Source organism: Phodopus roborovskii, unplaced genomic scaffold (genome assembly GCF_943737965.1).
Source record: "Phodopus roborovskii unplaced genomic scaffold, PHOROB, whole genome shotgun sequence".
Taxonomy (NCBI): domain Eukaryota; kingdom Metazoa; phylum Chordata; class Mammalia; order Rodentia; family Cricetidae; genus Phodopus; species Phodopus roborovskii.
The window spans coordinates 56,544,083-56,571,707 of NW_026126511.1; the positions used below are offsets into that span (position 1 = coordinate 56,544,083).

The 27,625-nt window shown below is 42.4% G+C and overlaps 2 protein-coding genes across 2 annotated transcripts; both read left to right on the plus strand.

Moving 5' to 3' along the window:
• Positions 1-6,792: 6,792 nt before the first annotated feature.
• Positions 6,793-9,820, plus strand: LOC127230351 (granzyme C). Its single transcript, XM_051195632.1, has 5 exons — positions 6,793-6,897; positions 7,940-8,078; positions 8,530-8,665; positions 8,845-9,102; positions 9,676-9,820. The coding sequence occupies exons 1-5, from the start codon at positions 6,843-6,845 to the stop codon at positions 9,817-9,819; spliced, it is 732 nt and encodes a 243-aa protein (XP_051051589.1). The 5' UTR covers positions 6,793-6,842; the 3' UTR covers position 9,820.
• A 13,958-nt stretch (positions 9,821-23,778) lies between these two features.
• Positions 23,779-27,264, plus strand: LOC127230063 (granzyme C-like). Its single transcript, XM_051195177.1, has 5 exons — positions 23,779-23,850; positions 25,027-25,096; positions 26,131-26,281; positions 26,756-26,891; positions 27,028-27,264. Exons 1-5 carry the CDS (start codon positions 23,779-23,781, stop codon positions 27,262-27,264), a joined length of 666 nt encoding a protein of 221 aa, XP_051051134.1.
• The last annotated feature ends 361 nt before the right edge of the window (positions 27,265-27,625 follow it).

A 27,625-nucleotide genomic window follows, 5' to 3' on the forward strand; every position in this document is an offset into this window, starting at 1 on the left:
AACAGGAACATACATAAACATAATAAAAGCAATATACAGCAAACCAACAGACAACATCAAACTGAATGGAGAGAAGCTTAAGGTGATTCCTCTAAAATCTGGAACAAGACAAGGCTGCCCACTCTCTCCATATCTCTTCAACATTGTACTTGAAGTTCTACCTAAAGAAAGAAGACAAGAAAAGAAGATCAAGGGTATACAAATTGAAAAGGAAGAAGTCAAACTGTCACTATCTGCAGATGGTATGATAGTTTACATAAGGGACCCAAAAAAATCTATCAGGGAACTTCTACAACTGATAAACACCTTCAGCAAATTAGCAGGATACAAGATAAACTCAAAAAAATCAGTAGCCCTACTATGTACAGACAATAAAGGGGCTGAGGAAGAAATCAGAGAAACATCACCCTTTAAAATAGCCACAAACAACATAAAGTATCTTAGGGTAACACTTACAAAACAAGTGAAAGACCTATATAGTAAGAACTTTGTGTCTTTAAAGAAATAAATTAAAGAAGATACCAGAAAATGGAAAGATCTCCTATGATCTTGGATAGGTGGGATAAACATAGTAAAAATGGCAATCTTGCCAAAAACAATCTACAGATTCAATGCAGTCCCCATCAAAATCCTAGCACAATTCTTCCCTGACCTTGAAAAGATAATACTCAACTTTACATGGAAAAACAAAAGACTCAGGATAGCCAAAACAACCCTGTACAATAAAGGAACTTCAGGAGGCATCACCATCCCCAATTTCAAGCTCTACTATAGAGCTATAGTCTTGAAAACAGCTTGGTAGTGGCACAAAAGTAGACAGGTAGACCAATGGAATCAAATAAAAAATCCTGATACTAACCCACACACCTATGAACACCTGATTTTCGACAAAACAGCTAAAATTACACAATGGGAGGAGAAAAGCATCTTCAACAAATGGTGTGTCGAAGATTGCAGATAGACCCATGTATGTTGCCATGCACAAAACTCAAGTCCAAATGGATCAAAGACCTCAACATAAATCCAGCCACACTGAACCACTTAGAAGAGAAAGTGAGGAGTGCCCTTGAACAAATTGGTACAGGAGACCGCTTCCTGTACATAACACCAGTAGCACAGACACTGAGATCGACAATTAATAAATGGGACCTCCTGAAACTGAGAAGGTTTTGTAAGGCAAAGGACACAGTCAACATAACCAAATGGCAGCCCACAGACTGGGAAAAGATCTTCACCAACTGCACATCTGACAGAGGACTGATCTCTAAAATATAGAAAGAACTCCAGAAACTAGTCACCAAAACACCAAATAACCCTATTAAAAAGTGGGGTACAGCACTGAATAGAGAATTCTCAATAGAGGAATCCAAAATGGCTGAAAGACACTTAAGAAAGTGCTTGACATCCTTAGTCATCAGGGAAATGCAAATCTGAGATACCATCTTACTCCTGTCAGAATGGCTAAAATTAGAAACACCAATGACAACTTACGCTGGAGAGGATGTGGAAAAAGGGGAACACTCCTCCACTGCTGGTGGAGTACAAACATGTACAGCCATTTTGGACATCAGTATGGCTGTTCCTCAGGAAAATAGAAATCAGTCTACCACAGGGCCCAGCAATTCCACTCTTAGGCATATACCCAAATGGTCCACATCCATGTAACAAAGACATCTGTTCAATTATGTTCAAAGCAGCATTATTTGCAATAGCAAGAACCTGGAAGCAATCTAGATGCCCTTCATCTGAGGAAAGGAAAAAGATGTGTTACATTTACACAATGGAATACTACTCAGCAGGATGGGGGGGGGGGAGAACACAATGGAATCTTGAAATTTGCAGGCAAATGGATGGAATTTGAAGAAACCATCCTGAGTGAGGTAACCCAGTCACAAAATAGGAACATGGTATGTACTCACTCATATATGGATTTTAGACACAGAGCAAAGGATCACCAGCCTATAATTCAAACCACCAGAGGAACTAGGATACAAGGAGGAACTTAAGAGATTCATACAAAGTCCCTAACAGAAGGGGAAAGGAACAAGATCTCCTGTGCATATTGGGAGTGGGGGGGGCAGTGAGCGGAGAGGGAATTAGGAGAAAGAGAAGGGGAGGAGAGGAGATTATGTGGGACCAGGAAGATTGAGTCGGGGGATGAATAGATGAGAGAGAGAGAGAGAGAGAGAGAGAGAGAGAGAGAGAGAGAGAGCATAATAGAGGGGGCCATTATAGGTTTGAAGAGAAAACTGACTCTAGAGAAATGTCCAGAGACCTGCAAGGATGACCCCAATATGAGCAAAAGTGGAAAGGCTACCTTAAATGTCCTTCCCTGATAATGAGATTGATGACTAACTTATATGCCATCATAGAGTCCTCAGCTGGCAGCTGATGGAAACAGAAGCAGGCACCCACAGCTAAACACTGAGCAGAACTTCTGGAATCCAGATGCAGAGAGGGAGGAGTGATAATAAAAGGGGTCAAGAGCAGGCTTCAGAAACCCACAAAGACAGCTGACCTGAACAAGGGGGAGCTCATGGATCCCCGGACTGATAGCTGGGAAAAACCAGCATTGTACTGACTGAGACTCCTTGAATATGGGTCTCAATCAGAAGGCCTGAGAAGTCTAAGAGTCCTCTGTCAGTGGAACCAGGATGTATCCTGGTGCACGGAAGGACTTTGGGAGCACATTCCCCATGGAGGGTTACTCTCTTAGCCCAGAGTCCAAATGACTTGACAGGTTTTAATGATCCCTCCTGGAAGGCATCACCCTCCCTGTGGAGTGGTGGGGTGGGCAGGGAGGGAAGGAGTGTCACACGACATGGGAGGGAGGGAGGGAGAAGTGGGATCAATATGTAAAATAAGAAAAAGTTATATATATAAGAAACATGTATGTTAGGAATCATACAGTCACATATGTACTCAGTTTAGGTGTTACACTTATTTTGGGGAGATGGTTCTATGGATTAAACTAACTTTAAAAACCATTACTGTGTATCTTTTACAGAGGAGATAAAATAATTTTCTACCAAAAGGAAGTAACTGACCAGACAAACAGCATGGGCCATGTTAAGACAGAGCCTGAAGTGAACCCCGGATTCCCAGACCATCAAGGCACAAGTGGCCTCAATGTCATCTCATCTTTGGTCAGTAGCTTGCTGGCATCCACACAAAAGATGAGCCCATGCTCAGACTTGCCCTGGAGAGGAAACCCCTGGGCTCCTCCCACAGCTGCACAGTGAAGGTGTTCAACCCATCCGCCTTTGCTCCTTTGAGCACATATTGGAGTAGATTCAGAGGCAGGAAATGCCTTAAACACAGACTGCTTCACATCCCTCTGCTCTGTGGAAGGATCTCTCAGCCCTAGCATTTGCAAAAGAGCTTTCTCTGCTGCCCCAAAAATCTCTGTACTGATGTTCAGCTCCTGGGAAAGGAAAAGCTTCAACTCAAGACCCAAATTCTCTGTTCCTCAGGGCATTGTCGTCCATCCCAGCAAGTCAGAGAGAGCCATAAGACACCCTGAAGGACACAGATCAGACTCAAGAACACAGTTCTTCTTGGTTTCTCCTGGGGAATACATGCAGGTATACCTCCATTGTCCTGTCCAGCACCACCTACTGCGGACATAGAGAATATAGAGTTTCTTGTCTGTATTTGTGTCCCATGACACCTTTCCATGGTGGTTTTGATGAGGATGTCCTCCTAGTCTCATGTACTCAGTTCCTGGTTTGCAGTAGGTGATGCCGTTTGTGGATGTTAGGAATTATGGCCTTGGTGGAGGAGATTTCAAAGACTCACAGCATTCCCAATTCTCTCTCTCCCTCCTGCCTCTCTAGGCCATGCCTCTGCATCTCTCTCTCTCTCTCTCTCTCTCTCTCTCTCTCTCTCTCTCTCTCTCTCTCTCTCTCTGTGTGTGTGTGTGTGTGTGTGTGTGTGTGTGTGTGTGTGTGTGCCCACTCGTGCGTGCTCGCCCATGTGTTTGTAAATACAGTAAATAATATGAGCTCTCAGCTCTGGTCCTCCTGCTTCCATGCCCTAGTCATTTTCCTAGAAATTGTCTTAGTAATTTTGTTTAATCACAGTAATAAAAATGTAACTAATACACATGCCTTTAAGCAACATACCTATTTTACCTTGACATAAATTCAGGAATGGATTCATTTGCCATATTTCTTAGAAATAATTGACCTGAAAACATTTGGGAGAGGCCACAAAGAACACAGACACAGATGAATGACAGCTATCAGCAGTATTAGGCTGCCACCCTACATGATGTAGTTTATTCTTTAACCCAGAAATGTCATTTTCCCCATTTCCTCCTACAGCTACAATGCATGGCTTCCAAAGCAAAGAGACATGCAAACAACTCACCCTTCTAGAACTGATCACCCATAATTCTAGCACTCCATGGGCTGAGGTAGGAGGATTTTGCTTTCAAACTCAGCCTCGGCCACAGAGCAAGATCCTGTCTGGAAAATGAGCTTCTCTGCATACAATCTTTAGTTTTGATTGCCCAGAAGTCTTAATTCTTGAGAAATGAGTCTACCATAAGTAATGGATTAATGTGTAGTTGAGTCATCAATTTTGATTTCCAGGGGAAAAGGGATTCATTGAATTGTCTCTCAAGTTTAATGACTACTAATATAAGTCAATGATAGACTTCTGATGGAGAAGACCACTAAGACACTTTAAACATCAAGTTTAGAGTCACTGCACCAGATAAATGAATCCTTGAAGCTTAAATCTGACGTCAGAGTCTCATGCAAAGCATTCCAGAGATCATTTAAGTCACCCTCCTCACAATGATCGCCCAGCCTATTTGGCCAAAGACCCTGCCAAGTCATTCTCAAGGAGAGTGACATCCTGGGCTCATTGCAGTATGACACCAGGCAACCATATTGTGACAACTCACATGAGATCTTCCTATTGTAGTTTGCAATCTCCACAAGAGAGGGAGAAAGTTTGGATCTGACCCAGGAATGTCCTCCTTCTCCTCAGTGTCTGTAGAATGTATGTTAATGCAAGTCATGTTGAGTGGTTACCCACAGAACTTTCACACAATTTCACCTAAGTAGCTGATGTGTTCCCTGAAACAGGGTGAGAAGTGAATAAATAGGATTCCTTTAGCCTCACTGGGTTTCCCTACCCCCATACCAAGCTTTGGATGTTTCATAAAGCTACTTTCTTAATGAATTGATAACTTAAAATTTTACATTAAGTGCATATTTTCAGGCTTCAAAATGATGTTCTATATATATGCTGTAGAATGATTAAATCAAACTAATTGACACATCCACAGGCTGAAATACTTCCTATTTTTGTAGTGAGAACACAAATGTTTGACACCAGTATTGAAATGCACAATGTATTATGAACATATTGTACATTAGATCTCAGAAAGTTATCATCCCTTAAGTGAAATTCTGTGCTTTGATCAACAGCTTCCATTTCTAATCTGTCCAGCTCCATGAACCACTCTTCTAAATCTGCAAGTTCTCTTGTTTTAGATTTGAAACACAGTGAGATCATGCATTTGTTTTCTACTTTTCATAGCTCATATAGCTTAGGATCATGTCTCAGTTTTATGTCTCATTACAAATGATGAGAATTCATCATCTCTTTAATGTCTGGATAAAGGAATGGAGGGATAGCTCAGGGATTTACAGCACTTGTTCTAGCAGAGGACTTGGGTTCAGTTACCAGCAACTACACGATTTCTCATAACCATCCTAACTCCAGGTCTGGGACATCTGTTGTCATCGGCAACACAAACACACACACACACACACACACACACACACACACACACACACTTGTTCTTAGAGCAAGGCCAGCCTGTCTTACATCTCAGAGCTGATCTCACACAGCTCTAACCATCTTGAGCTCTAAGCTCAGAACCTCACCTCACTCCAGTCAATATCTGCCTTTTCAAGGATTGGATCCCAGGGTGTCTCACTCTTCGATCTAGTCCTCTACATAATCATTCCAGATCTCATCAAGGTCCTTGTTCACTATAGAAAATCCTAGACAACATTGTGGAAAACACCACTGCAGTCCACAGCAGGGAAGCCAGCGCTGATCTAATCTTACTGTCCATCAAATTCCACCCTGAAGCTCTTGCTTAGAGATAAATGCCAACACCTTATAAACAGGTAACTGATACATGTCGTTGTAATTGGTCAATATACTTCACTATGTCTGACGTCTGACTCTAAGACATGATCATTGGCCACAGGGAAAACACTTGCTCTTGAGATTTCTCTGTGATGTCCTAGGAGTTTAGGAGAGTCAGAGTGAGTTAAGATGACTTCATCAGACTGTTCCAACAGACGATTCCACAGGATGCTCAGAAGTTCCAGAGGTTAATTAGATGCTGTGCTGAAACTCTGCCTAGGCAAATATGCTACAGTATGTGTATTTGTAGTGATGTATTGTTTTATGGTAATTTGGATGTCATTATTATTTTCAAAAAAAAAGCACCAAAGAAATTAAAAAAAAATAAAAAGATCTTTCCAGAATGGGAAAATATGTAAGAGAAAACAAAGCACAGACTTCAGTTCACTGCAGTCACCGAGGACACTTCCTGGGTTCTCAGGCCATCCTCAACCACAGCCTCAAAGCCTCTTTTCCTGGTCTTTATCCTGGCTTGGCTCATAAGATGTCAATGTGGTAACAGTGTCATTTTAACCCAAACCACAAAGCTTCCTTAACTAATAGAGCCAATCAGAGCTGAGGTGCACAGGTTTAAATGCCTGTGAGGGCAGTGGACACTCACCTGCCCCATCCCTTCAAGAGCTGTGTCTCCTCTGTCCTCCTCCAACCCCAGCAGCCTCCCTGGGAAGATGTCACCTGTCCTGATTCTCCTGACCTTTCTTCTGCCACTTGGAGCTGGTGCAGGTGAGTGAACACCCCTCTTTCAGAGATGCCATCCCATAATAGTTCTACAGCCTCTCTGCCCAGTTCTAGTCAGGAACTCTTCTAAACTGAACTACGAGCTTTCTGAACCTCAGGTTCCATGGCAACCACACCCATGAGAATGTCACTGGCTAAACCTCAACAAGGTCTGAGGAAGGGGGGTGTCCTCAGAAGACTTAGTGGACACTACATACTTTCTGTCCTTTTTGTCACTTGAAGAGTGGATCATTCTTAGACAGGGGTATTACAAAGAATGCAAAGATACTAAAAACTAAATCATTAACTTGGCTTGAGCCCAGGGAAGGGCAGCTTTACTGACCTGCGGGCAATGGGGTAAGGACACCAGCTCTACAAGAGTAGCCTCATTTAGGAACCTCCACCCTCAGCCTGCTGGATTAAAGTCCCATTAACACTCCACTAGCTTTCCAGTATAGTTTTAGTTGGCCTCTGCATTTCTGTCTGCCTGTACTCAGCTAATGCATCTTAGCCAGCATGATACTCTAATGCCCCCAAGGCCCTGAAATCCATGAGCTCTGGATGAGCCTTGCAGCTACATAGTACTCATTTATTCATGCATTCAAAATCATTTTTTTACTGAGAAAACAAGATATGCTGGGAACCAGAATACCAGAATAAGAGCATTTCATAAGAACCTCTCCATAGGGCTTGGGGGTAAAAGGTGACAAACTGACAACAGCTAAGATATTACAGGGGTCACAGAGACTCATGAAAAGAGAAAACTCTTAGGCACTCTATCCAAAATCCCCTTGTTCTCTACCATCATGAAGATAGAGCTTGTCCCTCCATGTATTTGTAAAGCAGAGACTGGTGGAGAAGTGCTACCCACCCTTCTCAGAGCTGGGCTGCTGCTTAAGATTTGACAAATATTATTCTATGTGTAAGGAATTCTGTCCACAACAGGCTTGGGGAACTGAGAATCCTATTGCCTTGACACTTACCTAGATCTTCCCTCCGGACCTCATCTGCTACTCCAGACACCCCATATTCTAGCCTTTTCTTTCAGAGGAGATCATCGGGGGCCATGAGGTTAAGCCTCACTCCCTCCCCTATATGGCATTTATTCAGTCTGAGAAGAAGAGTCACTGTGGAGGCTTCCTGGTGCGAGACAACTTCGTGCTGACAGCTGCTCACTGCCTGGGAAGGTGAGTTGAAGCAACAGACCCACATTCTCTGAGAACCCAGCAGGAACTGCTGTCCCCCAGTTGTGGATGCTCCTGTGAGAGCTGGCTAGAAGGCAGGACTGTGGAAATAGGAGTCTAAAAACAGGGAAACTTTGAGGTCAAAGGGTGAGAGAGGTCAGAGCCAGCAGCACACTTGAGTTGAAAGCAATTAGAGTGGCCAAACTAAAGCAGTGGCTGAGGTTGAGCGTACATAGTAAAAATCAATGCAAACTTTGGAATATTGCCTAGAAATAAGAGGGATCCCCCCCCCAGGCATCTCATGTTCTTGAGTTGCAAAAAGTAGACACAGATCCCTCCTGTCTCCTCAAGGTCCCTCAGCTAGGTGCCACCCTGCCTACCCTGCCTCTTACATCTCCTGAGCTGTGTTCTCTCTCACCCTACATCTCTCATCTCCACCCTGCTGTCCTCACAGCTCAATGAAAGTCACCCTGGGAGCCCACAACATCAAGGCACAGGAGGAGACCCAGCAGATCATCCCTGTGGCAAAAGCCATTCCACACCCTGACTATAATCCTCAGGACCGCTCCAACGACATCATGCTCCTAAAGGTGAGACCTACAACTCCCACTCCACACACCCCCACCTACACACCCCATTCTTGGAGCCTGTGCTCTGCTTGCTGCAGGGCTTGCTCCTCCCCTCTTCTCTCTCTTCCACCCTGGATTTTAAAGAGTCCCAAGCCAGCAGCTCCTGGCTGAGCTGGTCCTTCCTGCCTCTTCCCCAACAGCTGGAGAGGACAGCCAAGAGGACTAAGGCTGTGAGGCCCCTCAACCTGCCCAGGCGCATGGTCCAAGTGAAGCCAGGTGACACGTGCTATGTGGCTGGCTGGGGAAAGATGGCCCCACAAGGGGAATACCCAAACACACTTCAAGAGGTAGAGCTGACCGTGCAGCAGGATCAGGAGTGTGAGTCCCGATATCCAGCTTATTACAAGGCCATAGAGATGTGTGTGGGGGACGCAAAGGTCAAGCGAGCTGCCTTTCAGGTAAGTTGTATTTTCATCCTTTATGGGCTCTGTGGGAGAAGAAAAGCAATCTCGGACCTAGAGTCAAGCATCAAGGGACTCCTTGGCTTGGATCTTTCTCCCTGGGAACAGTAGATACCAGTCACTAACTATGGCCTCATAGCTGACCAGGAGTCTCTGTGGAGGCAGCTGGTATAGGAGAATCTGCAGAGTCCTCCTGACACCCAGGCCCAGGCTGTAGAAAGCTTGCTCCCTGTGTGTCATCACTGCAAAGAGCAGGCACCCACATTGGTCAGTTGTCCTGTCCTCCATGCTCAGATCAGACCCACTCACCTGTCCCTGGGCTCTTACACAACAGCCTGGAGATGAGGGTCCCACACACTTTCATACAGAGTGGATCACAGACCTGGAGAAAGGGCAGAGCTGGGTTCAGGAGGGAGGTGAAGCAGTAACTCTGTCCACAATCAGAGCAGGCATCCAGGCACCCAGGGCTGCCCTCTGATCCCCACAAACTGAGCACTGAGGCACACTTCTGGGAGATGGAGGGTTAGGGTGAAATCAGCTCAGACTCCTGTGGCAACTCTGCATTCACAGGGGGATGCCGGAGGGCCTCTTGTGTGTAAGAAAGCAGCTGCAGGCATCGTAGCCTTTGGATCTGATGATGGTTCACCGCCTGAAGTCTTCACCAGGGTCTCAAGTTTCCTATCCTGGATAAAGAAAACGATGAAACGCAGCTAACGAGGGAGCAAACCAGACCCCTCCCTGATTCACCATCTTCCCTAGGCTGAGTCCAGGGTTGTCCTAGGTCAGAAGCCAGAAACTCAATAAAGTCTCTTTCTTTGCGGAATCACAAGACTGGTTTCCTGTCTTTTCGTGCAGACCAACTCTGTGCTAGCCAGCCAATGGCACACTTCTGCTGTCTGCTCACCCAACATCATACACACCCCACATCCCAAAGTTCAGGCTAGGCCATTGCCCTGATCATTTATACTTGTCACACTCTCCAGTGTCTGCATTTGTGACAGGCCTGAAGCTAAGCACCTTCAAGAGAAAATTTGAGCATCTCTACTCTCGGTGTCCAGGGTGAACTTTTCCCCTCTGCGCCATGCAGAGGAGAGGAGAGGACAGGGAAAGCACCCTTGGTCTGGGGACCTGAGACACAGAGCTGAGGTCACTGTAGATGACCTCCTGGGCACAGGATCTCTGTCCACAGTTCCCCATTAAGGTGACAGCTCTTTCAGAAAGGGCTGTTCCACATCTAGGACGAGTTTCCCTATGCTCCTGTGGACACAGGGCCAGCTTCCTCAGGCTTCCTAGCTGCACCCCCTTCTCCTCATGCCTGCTCAGGTGAGTCTATCAGCTTCTGTGCTTGACAGTCCAGTAGATCTGAGCCTGTGCCTGCTTCTTATCCACCTGTCTAGGACACCCAAATCCACACGTGCTTCTGTTCAACAGGGCCTAGCCCTGGGGTGCCAGCATAAACCTCAACCTGACAAGGAAGGGCTCCCAAATGTCCAGGCCAGATTTGGCATCACAGAGCATTCATGGAGGCCAGGGCACTCATTGTTTCTCTCCAGAACCCCACACACCTCCCAGTGCTCAGGCCTACGAAGCTCTTCCAAGTCAGCTCAGTCCCCTGTGTGGTTGGCATCCATAGTACAGGGTCACTCAGTAGCAGGAGCCACTCTGAGCATGATCACTGTAGTCACTGCTCGCCTCTAGGATGAGATTCCCTGTTGGTCACCTGGCCTGTGTCAGTCTTTAATATCCTCAGGGATAACATAAGTAGAAAGCTCTCCATTTTCAACACTCAGCTCTGAAGTGTATGAGGTTTGGAAATGTCTTTAGTATTTAGAATGTAGTGAGAAAGTATTCAGAAAAGTATCACTTTCACCCAGGAGATAGAGCAGGTCATTCAGAATGACACAACTGAGACACCCCTGGTGTATTTATGTTAAAAGTACCAGTTACAGTCTGTGTGTAGATCTAAATCATGAGAGGCACACATATTCAGTAGCATAATTCAGAAACAGAATTATAGATGAATCAGGGAGGTGTGTAGAAATACCTGTAATATTTAGACATTTTTGGTTAATGCTGCATTCATAGTTCCTAACCCTATCTGGCTTCTCTATGTTAGGAAGTTGTTGGCATGAGACTGTAGCCAGAATGTGTAGCTTTTTGATGAATAAATGCCTCCCTGTGTTGCACTTACATTGATAATAAAAATAATCTAAGCTGCCAGGCATCAGGCATGGATGCTCATGTCTGAATCCAACACATTGGAGGTAGAGGCAGGAAGATCTCTGAGTGCAAGACCAGTCATAGATATAAAGAGAGACTGCCTCAAAATGAACAAACCAAAAAAAAAACTTAAATTAACTTAAATAAACACAAAACTCCAAGGAGCCTTGGCTCAGGGTCCTGTCCTATAACACACGTAACAGATAATATAGCTGCTAGCTACAGCTCAATGCCTCAGTGTCCCAAATAGACACAGTGCCTCATTCTTCTAGGAGATGAAGTAAAATCTCCCTTTGGGACAGGAAACCTTCAAAGACACACTTTTATATAGGAAGAGATGTAGTTGGCACACAGTGTCTGATGGGGAATTGGAAAACAAACCCTGCCTGGAGACAAACTAAGGACCTGGATCCTTTGGAGACAACAGACAAAGAAGAATGCAGACTCAAAGAAACATGTATGTATGTTGGTTCTATGCTTAAAGTAACTTAGAAAACCATTATTGTGTATCCTTACAGAGGAGATAAATAAACTTCTACCCAAGATAGTAACTGACCTGACAAACAGCATCAACCTTAGGACAGAGCCTGAACTGAGCCTACGATTCCCAGGCCACCGAGGCACAAGTGGCCTCAATGTCATTTCATCTCCGGTGAATAGCTTGCTGGCATCCACACAAAAGATGAGCCCATGCTCAGACTTGCCCTGGAGAGGAAACCCCTGGGCTCCTCCCACAGCTGCATGGTGAAGGTGTTCAACCCACCTGCCTTTGCTCCTTTGAGCACATTTTGGAGTAGATTCAGAGGCAGGAAATGCCTTAAACGCAGACTGCTTCACATTCCTCTGCTCTGTGGCAGGATCTCTCATCCCTCAGCATTTGGAAATGAGCTTTCTCTGCTGCCCTAAAAATCTCTGTACTGATGTTCTACACCTGTCACAGGAAATGCTTCTACTCATTAAGATCCAACTTCCCTGCTCCTCAGGCCGTTGTACATCATCCCAACAAGCCAAAGAGAGCTGTGAGTTGGCCTGAAAACATTGTGGGAGAGCCTATAGAGAACACAGCCACAGCTGAATGACAACTATCTGCAGGATCAGGCTGCCACCGTACATGATATAGTTTATCCTTTAAGCCAGAAATGATGTTTTTCTCTACAGCTATATCCATGGGTTCCAAATCACAGAGACGTCAGCTCCTCCCATCCTAGAAATGACTACAATTAAGGATTCAGGCATTTGTGCCAGGTGTGGAGGTACTCACCTGTAATTCCAACACTCCATGGGCTGAGGTAAGAGGATAGAGAGTTCAAACTCATCCTGAGATGCAGAGAAAGATCCTGTCCAGAAAGTGAGCTTCTTTCTATATAATCTTGAGTTTTGATTGCCCAGAAGTCTTAATTCTTGAGAAATGAGTCAACCATAAGCAATGGATTAATGTGTAGCTGGGTTATCAATTCTGATTTCCAGGGGGAAAGGATTCATCAAATGATCTTTCAAAGTTTAATGACTACTAATACAAGTCTATGATAGACATCTCAAAGAGGACAAAGGAGAGACCACTAAGATACCTTAACAATCAAGTTTAGAGTTGCTGCAACAGATAGAGAATCCTTGTAGCCTGAACTCATGAAGCCAGAGAGTTCTGAAAAGCTTTCCAGAGATCATTCAAGCCCCCTTCCTCACCATGATTACACAGTCTATTTGGCCAAAGACCCTCCAATTTATTGCCAAGGAGGATGACATCCTTGGCTCATTGTAATATGACACAGGCAACCATGGTTTGACAGATCAGCTGAGATCTTCTGAATGTAGTTAGTACTCTCTACATGAGTGGTAGAAAGTTTGGATCTGACCAAGGCATGCCCGGCTTCCCCTCAGTGTCTTTAGAATGTTAGTTAATGCAAGTGATCTTGAATAGCTACCTATAGAACTGTCATACAATTTTGCCCAAGTAGCTGATGTGTTCCCTAGAATAGGGCAAGAAGTGAATAAATAGGATTCCTTTTGCCCCTCTGGACTTCCCACCACCCCAGCCAATACCAAGATTTGCATGTTTCATAAGCTATTTTCCCTATGAAATGATAGCTTCACATTTTTACATTAATCACATATTTTCAGGCTTGAAAGTGATATTATATATATATGAAGTAGAATGATGAAATCAAACTAATTGACATATGCACAAACTCAAATACTTTCATTTTTTAGTGAGAACATAAATATTTGACACTAGTATTGAAATGCACAATGAATTATGGACATATTGTACAGTAGCTCTCAGAAAGTTATTCATCGCCTAATTGAATTTCTGTGCTTTAATGATCCCAATTAATCTGTCCAGCTCCATTAACCAACTTCTCTATACTTCCACAGTTTTCTTGTTTTAGATTTGAAACATAGTGAGATCATGTATTAGTTTTCTACTTTTCATAACTTATATAGCTTACAATTATGTCTCAATTTCATCTGTATCATTGCAAATCATGGAATTTCTTCATCTTTTTAATGTCTGAAAAATAAACTGGAGTAGTGTTTCAGCACTATAGAGCACTTGTTGCTCTAACAGAGGACTCAGGTCCAGTTCCCAGCATCCACATGATGTCTTACAACCATTCTAACTCCAGGGCTGGGGCATCACTGTCCTATTCTGAACTCCGTGAACAGCACACCACAACACACACACACACACACACACACACACAAAGAGAGAGAGAGAGAGAGAGAGAGAGGAAGAGAGAGAGCATACTACTCCCACTTTACCCATTAAGGGTAAGGGTAAATTAAGTAAATATTTAAAATTTAGTGTCTGAATATGTCCTACTATGTCACTACTCTTTCGGTCATTGATGTATTTTGGTTAATTACTTAGCTGTTGGGAATACTGCTACAGTGAATAGGAGAGTGCAGATACTCTACAACATACTGATTTCAAATTCTTATCTATGTGGGATTACTAGATCATGTGATAGGTTGGATTTTCAGGGGCCTTTTATTCAGTTTTCCATAATGACAATACTAACCTAAATACCCACCCACAGTGTACAAAGTTTTCTCCATATCCACATATGTCTTTCTGGATATTAGACAGGAAGTATTTAGTTTGTACTTACTGCTGGAGTTTGAACTAAGAATATATAATGAATTTATGACCTAGCATGGGAACATCTCATATTGACATTCTCCTAAGAGCGATTGGAATGTCAACTCATGTGAGAAGGAACCCAGGAGTGTCTGTGGCCTTTCTTATTTCTAGGGAAGAGTTATGGTAAACAGGCCTCCCTTATCTCAGAGGGTTTTCTGAGACAAATAACATAATGCTTTGTATGATCTTGAAGAAGCTGGTGTGTGAAGCACACCTCTCTTCTGACCTGTAACCTCCTATCCCTATAATCCCAGGAGCTGAGTAATAACAATGAGCCTTGAAATTGCATCCATGCTCAGCTGCCTCCAGTCCCCAGGTTTCCAGGTGGGTTCTTCTGATGTTCATCAGGAGAGACCACTCAGCCAACCTCTCTCAGTCATAACTATTGTAATCACTGTCCATTTTCACAACCCTAGGCAGCAAGAGTCAGCATTTCTCCAGGAGACTAGGAACACCCCCACTTCAGCTGGGAACTACAAATTGACCTCATCGAATATGCATTGCACTTTCTAGGAGCAGAGATGGTTCAGAGGTGAAGAGAACTGGCTAGGCTTCTGGAAGTCCTAGATTCAATTCCCAGCAACCATATATTGCATCACAACCATCTATAATGTAAATCCATGGGATCTGCTGCCTCCTTCTGTGTGCAGACATACATGTAAACTAAACACCCATATACAGAAAATGGATAATTATTAATGTTTTACATTCTAACATGTCTATCCATTTACCTGAAAGGATTTTAACTTTACTTTTTAAGAGCTCTGTGTGTGTGTGTGTGTGTGTGTGTGTGTGTGTGTGTGTGTGTGTGTGTGTGATGGATTTTCATTATCCACTCTTATGCTAATGGATAAGTGGTTTGATTCCAATTCTTTCCTATAGTGAATAAAGCATCAATAAATATATAGATACAAGCACATCTATGGTACGGTATAGTGTTTTCTCCATGTATTCCCGGGGGGAAGAAAGAGCTAGATCCTATGTTAGTTCCACTTTTAATATTTTGACACATCTCAAAACTGACTTGCACGGTGGCTATATTCATCTTACTCCCAGCAACAGTGAAGTGTCCACTCTGTCTGCATACTCTCTAACCTTTGTGGTCAGACTTGTTGATGACAGTCATTCTGAGTGGGGTGAGGTGGTGTCTCAAACAGTATTGATTTGCATTTCTCTAATGGCTAGAGATATTGGACACATTTTAAAAATAGCTATTGGCTCTAACTTCCTTCCTTTCTTCTTTCTGTCTGTCTGTCTGTCGGTCTGTCTGTCTGTCATTCTGTCTTAATAATATATTTCATTGTCTTGCCCATTTGTTAAGTATCAGTTTAATTTCCTTCTTGTTTAATTTCTGAAATTCTTTGTGTATTTTGGATAATAGGCTGTAATGGCTAATCTTGGCTATCAACCTACTGCAGTTGGAAGTAACTGAAGAATTTTATTTTTATTTTATTTTATTTAGTTAATAGATTTTAGACTTAAAGGATCACTAGCCTATAATTCACACCACCAGAGAAACTAGAATACAAGGAGGAACCCAAGAGATTCATACAAGGTCCCTCACAGAAGGGGAAAGGAACAAGATCTCCTGAGCATATTGGGAGTGGGGGGGCAGTGAATGGAGAGGGATTTAGGAGAAAGAGAAGAGGAGGAGAGGAGACATGTGGGACTAGGAAGACTGAGTCAGGGAACAAATAGACAAGTGAAAAAAATAATTTTTTTCTTAATTAGATTATTTTAGATGAGAGATCTATCCCAAATCTGGGTCTCACCTTCTGGTGGCAGCCCACATAAAAGGACATGGAAGTAGGAAGGTATTGCTTTTTGCCTGCTTGTCCTTGTGCTTTCTGGACATATCCACCTAGCTGCTAAGGTTTACTTCCTTGGTAACAGAACCTACTTCTTCAGGATTCTATCCCAGATGAAACCAGAGCTCCCTAAGAATCCTCTGGAACTCCATCAGTGGATTGGGACTCCTGAGATACCCAGCCTTGTGGACGGAACAACTGGCTCCTCATCATCCTGTCAGGAGAGAGCCTTTCCTGTTTCCTTTGCTGTTTGCTGTATGAAACTGGATTTCCCAGGAGTTCCACCTGTTGACACTTGGGCTAATTTCTCTGTCTTTCGTGCCCCGGTTTTAAAACTTCTAGCCTTTCCCAATCTCTTGAAGAGTTTTCCCTGAATTTTCTTCTAGACGTTTGTGTTTCTGGTTTTAAACTAAGACCTTCGATCCATTGTTAAAAAATTATCATAGACAGTGAAGGAAAAGACCCAATTTCACTCCTCTGTAGGTGTGTGCCCAGTTTTGTCAGCACCATTTGTGGAATCAGTTTTTTCAATGATTTTCTTGTTTGTCTTCTTTATTTTGTACACTTGTCAAAAATTAAAGGCACTTGCTTTGCCTCTTCTTGCATAGAAACTCTCTTCTGGGTCCTCCTGTCTATTTTTGTACCAGAGTCAGGCTGTCTGTATCACTATGACTCTGCAGCATAATTTAAGGTCTGGTATTGACACATTTCCAGCAGTGTTCTTATGCCTTTGGACTGCTTTGGCATTTGGGGTTTCCTGTGGTTCCATATGAATTATTTTGTTATGTTTCTTAGCTCTGTCAAATATGACCTGGGAATTTTGAAAAGTCATTACATTCAATAATTCTGTGTATTAATTTTGGCAGCATAGATTTTTTTTTCACAATGTTGGTTCAGACTATGTAGGAACATGGAATATATTTCTACCATTTAGCATCTTACCCATAATTTCCTTTAATATCTTCAAATTTCAGAGAAATAAACCACATGTTCTCTCCTATGTGAAGAACATAGCCAGTACTATAGCATATATGTAAACAAATGCACATATGTGTACAGTATAATCTGAAGAAACAAACAAGAAAGGGTAAATATAAGGCAATGAGGAAGGAATGAAATGAAGAAGGAATGAACACAGGTGATGGACACAACTTCTGAAAGAATATACTAAATGTTTTTTTAATTCTAATTCTGTTATGGATTTTGTGTGTGTTGGTTGCGGGTGGAGAAACACATAGAATGAATGTATTCAGTACTGAAAGTGTAACATTTTACTGAGTAGTGGAGACTTTGGGTCTGGTTAATTTTGGTGGGTGTTTTTATTTATTCACAAGGTTTTTTATTATTATTTTATTTAATTTTATATAACAAAGTCCAATTAAATGAAAACAAACATTTATACACAATATTTGGGAATTTGGGCGTCGTTCTTTCCAAACTACTTCCTCTTGGTAAGGGGCGCTGTCATGGGGGATTCGAAGAAGACTCAGAAATCCTGGCTGTAGTCTGTAAGGCTGCTTTGTCCAGCTGTTTTGAATGTAGGATCACCTGGTACTCTGTTTCAGGTGGTCTGGCGTGATCAAACCACATTAGTCTGGAAGGAATCCACATCTTTTAATTTTCTGTGGAAACAAAAATAGAAATCCTTTTCCCCAGTAACTTGTCCTTCAACTTAAATTTTGGAGTCAAAGCATTTTTTTAAATTTAATTTATTATTTTACATGTTGATCCCAGTTCCCTCTCCCTCCCTCCCTCCCTCCCCCCATCCCTCCCTCCTTCCTTCCCTCCCTTAAAATAATGTTCATGGGTGGGGAAGTGGGTGGACCTAATAGGTAATAGGGAGGGAAAACCATGATCAGAATATTTTTGTATGAAAAGAAAATTTATTTTCAATTTAAAATTATTTTAAAAGAAAAGAGGCAAAAAAAAAAAACCACTTGATTTTTATAGACTATCCAGAGTGTCCAACTTGTGGCCTGAAGGCTGCATGTGGCCTGGAGTTGTTATAAATACAGCCCAACATAACATCATAAGCTCGCTGAAACACATTATAAGATAATTTGTGTGTGTAATTGTTTTAGTATCTATATTGTGTGACTCTGGAGAATAAAGTTTGTAGATGACATGTTCCAATGTCATGTAAAGTGAATATATGTGTGTTCCTGCTATGGATACACATGCATGACTTAGTTTGGTGGTAGAATGAGGCTTCGGGTATTTTATCTTGCAACTGCACAGTCAAAATTGTCACCATCGAATTTGCATGTGCTGCTCATGATGCAGTAAATAACGTGCAGAAGTTATCAATGATGCTTCTTCCTACCATTGCAGACAATGGGTGTTTAATGCTATTCAGAAAGCAAGTACACGCTCTTTCCTCATCATTAAGAGCACTCAGCTCAGCCACGCCTCTCCAAACCCCAACCAGCCATCATTCTCACACTCAACTGTACCTTTGCACTGTGTCAGCAGCAGAGATGTTGCAACACTCAAACCTTGCTTTTTATCCTCTTGTCAATCTTCACAACAAAGGTAAATACAGTTCCTTATGTGTTATTATATGAATGTCAGCATGACTTTCATAACATCATAGAAGAAAAAAGAACTCAAAACAGAGAGAGGAGGCTGGTGGTGGTGGCACATGCCTTTAATCTCAATCCTGGAGAATAGAGACCAGAGCATCTTGAGTTCAAGCCCAGTCTGATCTACACAGGACAGCCAGGACAGCCAGGGCTACACAGAGAAAACCTATCGCAGATAAACAAAGTGAAACAAAAGGAGGCAAGAGAAAAACTTGGGGACCTCATAAAATTAAGAAAAGCCAGTGCAATTACCACACTCACATTTAATGATGTGTCCTTGCAAAGGAAGGACATGAAGAATATTCATGCACAGAGAAGAATGTCTAAGTGGGAATTGAAGGGGGATAAGAGGGAACAATAATGGGTTAAAATGAACAAAACACATAGATTACACGTGTGAAGTTGTCAAAGGAGAAAAACTTTTAAAGGGAAATTTAATGCAAAAGAATTAAAAAAGGTAACATGGTATAAATCGTCACCAGGACTGATTTCAAAGGATGAAATCATCCCCAATGCCAGGAGCTCATAAAAAAATGTTCATGTTAACTATGGTGACATCATTTACATTTCAGAAGTAAGATGGCCAAGCTAGGATATTACCAGAACATTATCAAGCTACTTCTTCTGTCATAAACAAAAATTTTGCCAGAGCTTGAAAGTGAAAACTGGCTTACAGAGTGTACTTCCAGTGGATTTAACTGTTGATTTCGTGTGCAAGTGAAAACCAGCCCATCAACACCACGTTTGACATCACGAGTGTTCCATGTGAAGATGGAATTATAGTAAGTTCAAATTAAAACAAATAATTGTATGCATTTCAACACAGCTGAATACAGTTTTGTAAGCAGTGATGTAGTCTTGCTATTACATTTGACATGAGAATTTGGAAACAGATTTCAAGATTTCCAAAAGTAATGTCACTATTTTTATATATTCACAAGTCCATTTTTAATCAGCATATTATTACCTGCCAATTTTCAAATGGAATGCCTTGACTGTATCCTTCATTCAACAGGAAAATATTTTTGATGAGGTCCCTTCACAGATTTTCCAGGGCTTTTATGAGTCCTTCTCAGAGACCAGTGTTCACACTTCATAATCACACTGTATTTGCACCATCACTGTTTCATAGCATCTACTTGTGTGAGCAACTACTTTCAAGAATAGAGTATACAGGACTGGAGAGATGCCAGGAAGTCTTAACAGAACACACTGCTTCTGCAGAGGATCCAAGTTCAGTTCTGGGTACCCATGTAGAATAGATTAAAATCATTTTTAACTTAAGCTGGCCTCCAAGGGCACCTGTACTCACTTGTATATATCCAAACCAAGCACAAACCCAAACAGAGACACATAATACAGAGGTAAAAGTCTTGTACATAAATGTTTCTAGATATGACAAGGGAACTACACCCATGAAATGTCAACAATATGACTGCTTAAACAAGACCTGAAATATGACAAAATCACTTGAGTGTTACGAGCAGGTTTTCCCACAGGTCTGGTCCCAGAGCAGCACCAGCCCCCAAAACACTGTATTAGCTATAAAGCTGCTGGCCTGTAACTAATGTTTCTTATTGACTAGTTCTGTCTTAAATATTAACCCATTTCTATTAATCTAAATGTTTCCACATGGTCTTGGCTTACCGGGGAGAGAGGGTCTGGGGTTCTGTTCTCTCTGTCCCCCATGTTGAATCTCCTCCCTACTTCTTCCTCTCTCCTCTTGTCTCCTAGTCCCACCTATCCTGCTTTCCTATTGGTCAACAATGCTTTATTTATCAACCAATACGAGAAACATATTTACAGAATGACATCTCCCATCATCTCCTCTTTTCTGTGTAAAATAAAAGAAGGGTTTTAACTATAACATAGTAAAATATATAACAAAACAGTTATCAAATAAGAATCACAGTTAACAATATTTAGTCCATCAACATTTAGCAAGATTTGGAGAAAATATTTTATCATCTGTCCTATCTTTGTGAGTCTAAAGTTCTATATGTAACTTATCTTAAATCCTAACTAAGGAAAACTATAACCATAACTGTCTTCAACTCCATCAAAGACCACAGAAAAATAATATATAAACTCTAGAAATGACAGAGACACCTCGCCTGGTCAGTAACCCAAAGTTCTTCTGTAATGTTCCATTTTCAGCCTATAGGCCATAGTGTGTCTGGCAGACTGCTCAGCAAAGCAGGAAACTTTAAACTGCCCACCTGTATTTTCAGTTTGTCAGTTACTTTTCACTGTGTCCTGGAGACTGTCTGGCAGATTCTTCCACGAAGCAGGAACTCTGTAGCAATGTCCATCTTGTATCAGCAGTCACTTTTCTGTGGGTCCTGCATAAAGTCAAACAGTCTAGACAAGAGACTTGTCCAAATGACTAGTCTTGCCATATTGGAAGTAAACTCCACAATGAGTTTCTTCAACGTCCATCTGATGCAGGTGGTGTTGCCAAGAGCAGTCATGCCTCACTGTCAAGGAAAACTCTAAACAATTTTAAATGCCATATTTTGTAGGTCTTTGAAAGGTTTGAAGAATGGCTATCCATCTCAAATGCATCTCTGTGTGTCTTGAAAACCTAACTAACTTAACTCCAAGTTTTGACCGTCATAGGTAATTATCTATAATCTGTACTAAATTATACATTTTAAATGAGTTATATAAGCACAATACCTAAACAAGAGGAGAAATATACATATCACAAAATTGACCTTAAATTACTATCAATAAATGAAAATCCATTCCACAACAAAGTATTCATTTCTATACCATAATCCCCTTTTTACCTTTAAAAAGAGATTTGTTGTGATCATTAACCATTTGTAACCAAGCCTATTTAAGTGAAAATAAACATTTATAGACAATATTTGGGAATTTGGGCATCATTCTTTCCAAACTACTTCCTGCTGGTAGGGGGCGCTGTCATGGGAACATAGAAATCCAGGCTGTAGTGGTCTATAAGGCTGCTTTGTCCCAGGGACAATGCTTCAGGGGGTCTTGCTTGATCAAATCATGTTAGTCTGGAAGGAATCCACAGCTTTTCATTTTCTGTGAAAATAAAAATAGAAATCCTTTTCCCCAGTAACCTGTCCTTAGACTTAAATTTTGAAGTAAAAGCATTTTTTAAAATATATAAATTGGATTAATCCAGTAGCATTTGTTTTAACAGTTGTTGCTATTTCCTCAGCAGTCAAACAATTTAAAGACAATACAATAACATATAGTATCCAGAATTTTTTTGTGGTTTCCATCTTTACTTGGCTTTTTTATTACTTTATTTTTTATTTCTATTTTTACATTTTGTGAGACAGGGTTTCTCTGTGTGACTGTGGCTGCCCTGGAATTCGCTCCATACACCAAGCTTACTATGAAATCACAGAGATCCGCTTGCTTCTGCCTCTGGATTGCTGGAATTAAAGGTGTGTGCCACCACACCCAGCTACTCTCTCCAGCTGCTCATACACACCATTGAATTGTTAGCAGCGCTTTTTAAAAGCCATGCAGTTTTTTGCCACTTATGATGAGGCAGGAAATCTCTCTTAAAAGAACCGCGCAAATTTCTGCTTGTCTCTAGCAAAACAGAGCCTAACCAAGAAAAGTGTTGCTACCAAGAAGCCTTGCTTGTCTCTGTTCTTTTCTTTTTAAAACCATTTTTTAAGGTTTTGTTAAGTTTTAAGTAGAAGTTCTTAGTATCCACATTGGGCACCATTTTGTTACAAGCAGTTTTCCTGCTGGCCTGGCCCCACAGCCACACCAACCCCAAATAACACACAGAGACACTGTATTAGATATAAAGCTGTTGGCCTGTTACTAATGTTTCTTATTGGCTAGCTCTGTCTTAAATATTAACCCATTTTTATTAATCTAAATATTTCCACATGGTCTTGGCTTACCGGAGAGAGGGTCCAGAGTTTTTCTCTCTCTGTCCCCCATGTTGACTCTCCTCCCTACTTCTTCCTGTCTCCTCCTTGTCTCCTAGTCCCACCTATCTTGCTTTCCTATTGGCCAACATTTATGAGAATATGAGAAACATATTTACAAAATGACATCTCCCATCACTTGACCTTGCAAAGTGGATGGGAAATAGCAAGGGGCCCCATCCCAAGATGAAGAGCAACAGGTAATTAATTATACACTGCCAAGAAAGGGAGTCGTAGTCTTCTCCAAAGATGAGCTCCCCTTGGTTATCCAATCCCAAGTGGTCAGACTTAAAAGAAATTGCATTCAAGCAAATCTATAGGTTGGATTTATATTTTTCATCTCCTTGTATGTTGAGAGAGAGGAGAAGAAAGAGAATGACAACTAAGGAATATGGGGCCTTGAATCTGAATGGGATGGGAATTGTGTGGAGTTGGAGAGATAAAGAGGGGATAGTATGATTACATTTTCATTTTTCTATTAATTCAAAGTGTTAAGCACACTAACAGCAAAATTAGAACTAAAACATCTCAGCCCCAACCAACTTAGAAATTCACTGAGATCAGAGCTATGCCCATCAAGCAGGGGTAGGAGGGTGGAGGGGGGGGAGGTAAAGCATTCCTAGCTCAGGAGCAATGTCAAACTTCCCACAAAATTCTGTTGTCCTCCTTTACTTTTATGACTAAAAGAATACCAAAATAAATTTTAATACTTATATGACTTCAATTTCTTTATTATAAATCACAAACATGGAGCCTGCTGCATGGACTTGAAAGATTCTGTTTAAATGGGCACCATATAATTAAGATTACTTTATTGTCTAAGAATGTTGTTGCTTCTCTGTGTGTGCAGATATTGTGTCACTTACATGTGGTTCCTTTTCAGGTGGGAATTATCTCTTTCCTCACACTTTGTATGAGCAGTGTGTAGCCCAAAACAGTTATCCCTTCACTGTGGCCCAGAGAGGCCAAAAGGTGACACATCCCTCCACTGGATGATGACTTCTGATTCAATTAACATCATCGCTGTAGGTCATGACCAAAACCAGAGTGTATCTCTTGGTCATAAAGTATGGGAGGAGGAAATTTTAAAATATCTGAAAATACAAAGCTGTGCTGGAAAGCACGCACGCACACGCACACACACACACACACAGAGAGAGAGAGAGAGAGAGAGAGAGAGAGAGAGAGAGAGAGAGACAGAGAGAGAGAGAGAGAGAGAGAGAGAGAGAGAGAGAGAGCCTGTCTCATATCCCAGAACTGATCCCACACAGCTCAAACTATCTCATGCTCTAAGCTTAGATTCTCAGCTCACTCCAGTTAATATCTGGCTTTTCAAGGGTTGGAGCCTTGTGTGTCTCATTGTTGGATCTAGTCCTCTAAATAATCATTCCAGATCAAATCAGGGTCTTTGTTCACTATAGAAAATCCTAGACAACATTGTGGAGAACACCACTGTAGTTCACAACAGGGAAGCCAGCCCTGATCTAATCTTACTGTGCATCAAATTCCACCCTGAAGCTCTTGATTAGAGATAAATGCCAATACCTAATAAACAGGTAACTGATATATGCCATTGTAATTGGTCAATATACTTCACTATGTCTGACTCTAAGACATGATTATTGGCCACAGGGAAAACACTTGCTCTTGAGATTTCTCTGTGATGTCCTAGGAGTTTAGGAGAGTCAGAGTGAGTTAAGATGACTTCATCAGACCGTTCCAACAGATGATTCCACAGGATGGTTAGAAGACCCAGAGGTTAATTAGATGCTGTACTGAAACACTACCTAGCCAAATATGGCTCTGTATGAAGTCTCACTAAGTACCCTATACATTTTTTGTGTATTTTTAGTGGGATAGCTGTTTCATGTTTAATTATGTGTCTGTATTATTTAAAATGAAAAGAATGAAAGAACCCAAAAGATATCTTAACAGAACGCACAGGTAACCTCCTACAGGTAAGAAAGGACAAACCTTGGTTCAATGCAGACACTGAGTACTTCCTGGGGTCTCAGACCATTCTCAACCACAGCCTCAAAGCCTCTACTGTCTGGGTCTTTTTCCAAGTTTAGCTCATGTCAATGTGGTGACAGTGTCATTTTGCCCAACCAGAAAACGTCCTTTAGCAGTGACACCAATCAGAGCTGAGGTGCACAGGTTTAAAATGCCTGTGACACTCACTGGACACTCACCTCCTCCATCCCTTCAAGAGCTGTGTCTCCTCTGTCCTCCTCCAACCTCAGCAGCCTCCCGGGAAGAAGTTACCTGTCCTGATTCTCCTGACCTTTCTTCTGCCACTTGGAGCTGGTGCAGGTGAGTGGTCAACCCTATCTCATAGGTGCCATCACATAATACCTCTGTGGACTCTGCCTAGTTCTAGTCAGGAACAGTCCTGCACTGAACCAGGAGCTTTCTAAACCCCAGGTTCCATGGCAACCCCACCCATGAGAATCTGTCACTGGCTAGACCTCAACAAGGCCTGAGGAAGGGGGATGTCCTCAGAAGACTTAGTGGACAATACATACTTTCTGTTCTTTTTGTCACCTGGAGAGTGGATCATTCTTAGACAGGGACATTATAGAGAATGCAAAGATAATAATAAGTACACAATTAACTTTATTTGAACTCAGCACAAGGGCAGCTTTACTGACCAGCCTGCAATGGGGTAAGGCCAACAGCTCTAGAAGAGTATCATCATTTAGGTACCTCCACCCTCAGCCTGCTGAAGAAAGAGGCCCAGGGTGACAAGATGCCTGCATTGCCGACTCCATGAGCTTTGCAGTCTAATGTTGGTTGGCCCCTTCACTTCTGTCTGAAGGTCCCCAGCTATTCCCATCTTTGCCATCACACACTCCATGACACACCAACTCTACATCCCATGAGTTCTGAGCCACCAGCCCTCCAGCTAAGTAGTATTCATTCATTCGTGCTGTAAAATCATTTACTGAACACCTAAGATGTGTTGGGAGCCAGAATAGGAGAATTTAAAAAATGCTCCTCCATAGGGCTTGGGGTAAAATGTGGAAAAATGAAACTAATCAAGACATTAGAGGATGGTAAAGGCATAATAGCCACGAAAACACCATTAACCCCTCAGTGTATCCCCATGAAGACAGAGCTTGTCCCTTCATGTATTTGTAAAGCAAGGACTGGTGGACTAGTGCTACCCACCCCTTCTCAGAGCAGGGCTGAGGCTTGAGTCAAAAAGATTATTCCATGTGCAAGGAATTCTGTCTGCTACATGCTTGGGGAACTGAGAATCCTATTGCCTTCACCCTTCCCTAGATCTTCCCTTCTGACTTCATCTGCTGCTCCCACATACCCCATATTCTAGCCTTTTCTTTCAGAGGAGATCATCGGGGGTCATGAGGTCAAGCCCCACTCCCGCCCCTACATGACATTTATTCTGACTGAGCATGAAAATGGGAAAAAGAATTTCTGTGGAGGCTTCCTTGTGGAAGACAACTTCGTGCTGATAGCTGCTCACTGCCTGGGAAGGTGAGAGAAGCAAGAGACCCAAGTTTTGTTGAGACCTCAGCAGGAGCTCTGACATCTACTTGTGGATGCTCCTGTAAGAGCTGGCTAGAAGGCAGGACTGTGAAATGGGACATCTGAAAGCAGGGTAACTTTAGGGTCAAAGGGTTAGCCAGGTCAGAGCCAACAGTGAGAAAGGTCAGAGCCAGCAGCACACTTGAGTTGAAAGCAACTACAGTGGCCAAACTGAAGCACTGGTTGAGGTTGAATTACTCAGCAAGAGTCAATGCAAACTTGGAAATTGCCTAGAGCAAGAGGGAGCCTCCAGGCATTTAATGTTCTTGAGAAGAAAAGAGCAACAAGTCAAACCCTGAGGTCACCCTGTCTCAAGTCCTCCCAGGTAGATAGATCCCTACCCAGGTCAACCTGCCTCTTATACCTTCTGGATGGTGTCAGCTTTCACATCACAAATCTCCTCTCCACCCTGTGTCCTCACAGATCAATGAAAGTCACTTTGAGGGCCCACAACATCAAGGCACAGGAGGAGACCCAGCAGATCATCCCTGTGGCAAAAGCCATTCCACACCCTGACTATAATCCTCTGGACTTCTCCAATGACATTATGTTCTTAAAGGTGAGACCTGTCCTCACCCTGGACCAGAAATAGCCTCTCCTGCTCTCATCATTCTCCTTTCCTCCATCCGCCCCTGACCTTTGTGGGGTCTCAGCCCCACTGTCAATGAGCTACACTATTGCCTCTTCCCCAACAGCTGCAGAGGAAGGCCAAGATAACTAAAGCTGTGAAGACCCTCACGCTTCCATGGAGCAAAGTCCACGTGAAGCCAGAGGATGTGTACTCTGTGGATGGCTGGGGAAAGACGGCCCTGGAGGGCGAATACGCAAACACACTTCAAGAGGTGGAGCTGACCGTGCAGAAGGATCAGGAGTGTGAGTCCCAATATCCAGCTTGTTACAAGGCCATGGAGATGTGTGTGGGGGACCCATAGGTCAAACGTGCTGAATGACACAAAATGGCTGAAAGACACTTAAGAAAGTGCTTGACATCCTTAGCCATCAGGGAAATGCAAATCTGAGATACCATCTTACTCCTGTCAGAATGGCTAAAATTAGAAACACCAATGACAACTTATGCTGGAGAGGATATGGAGAAAGGGGAACACTCATCCACTGCTGGTGGAGTACAAACTTGTACAGCCATTTTGGACATCAGTATGGCTGTTCCTCAGGAAAATAGGAATCAGTCTACCATAGGGCCCAGCAATTCCACTCTTAGGCATATACCCAAATGGTCCACATCCATGTAACAAAGACATCTGTTCAATTATGTTCAAAGCAGCATTATTTGCA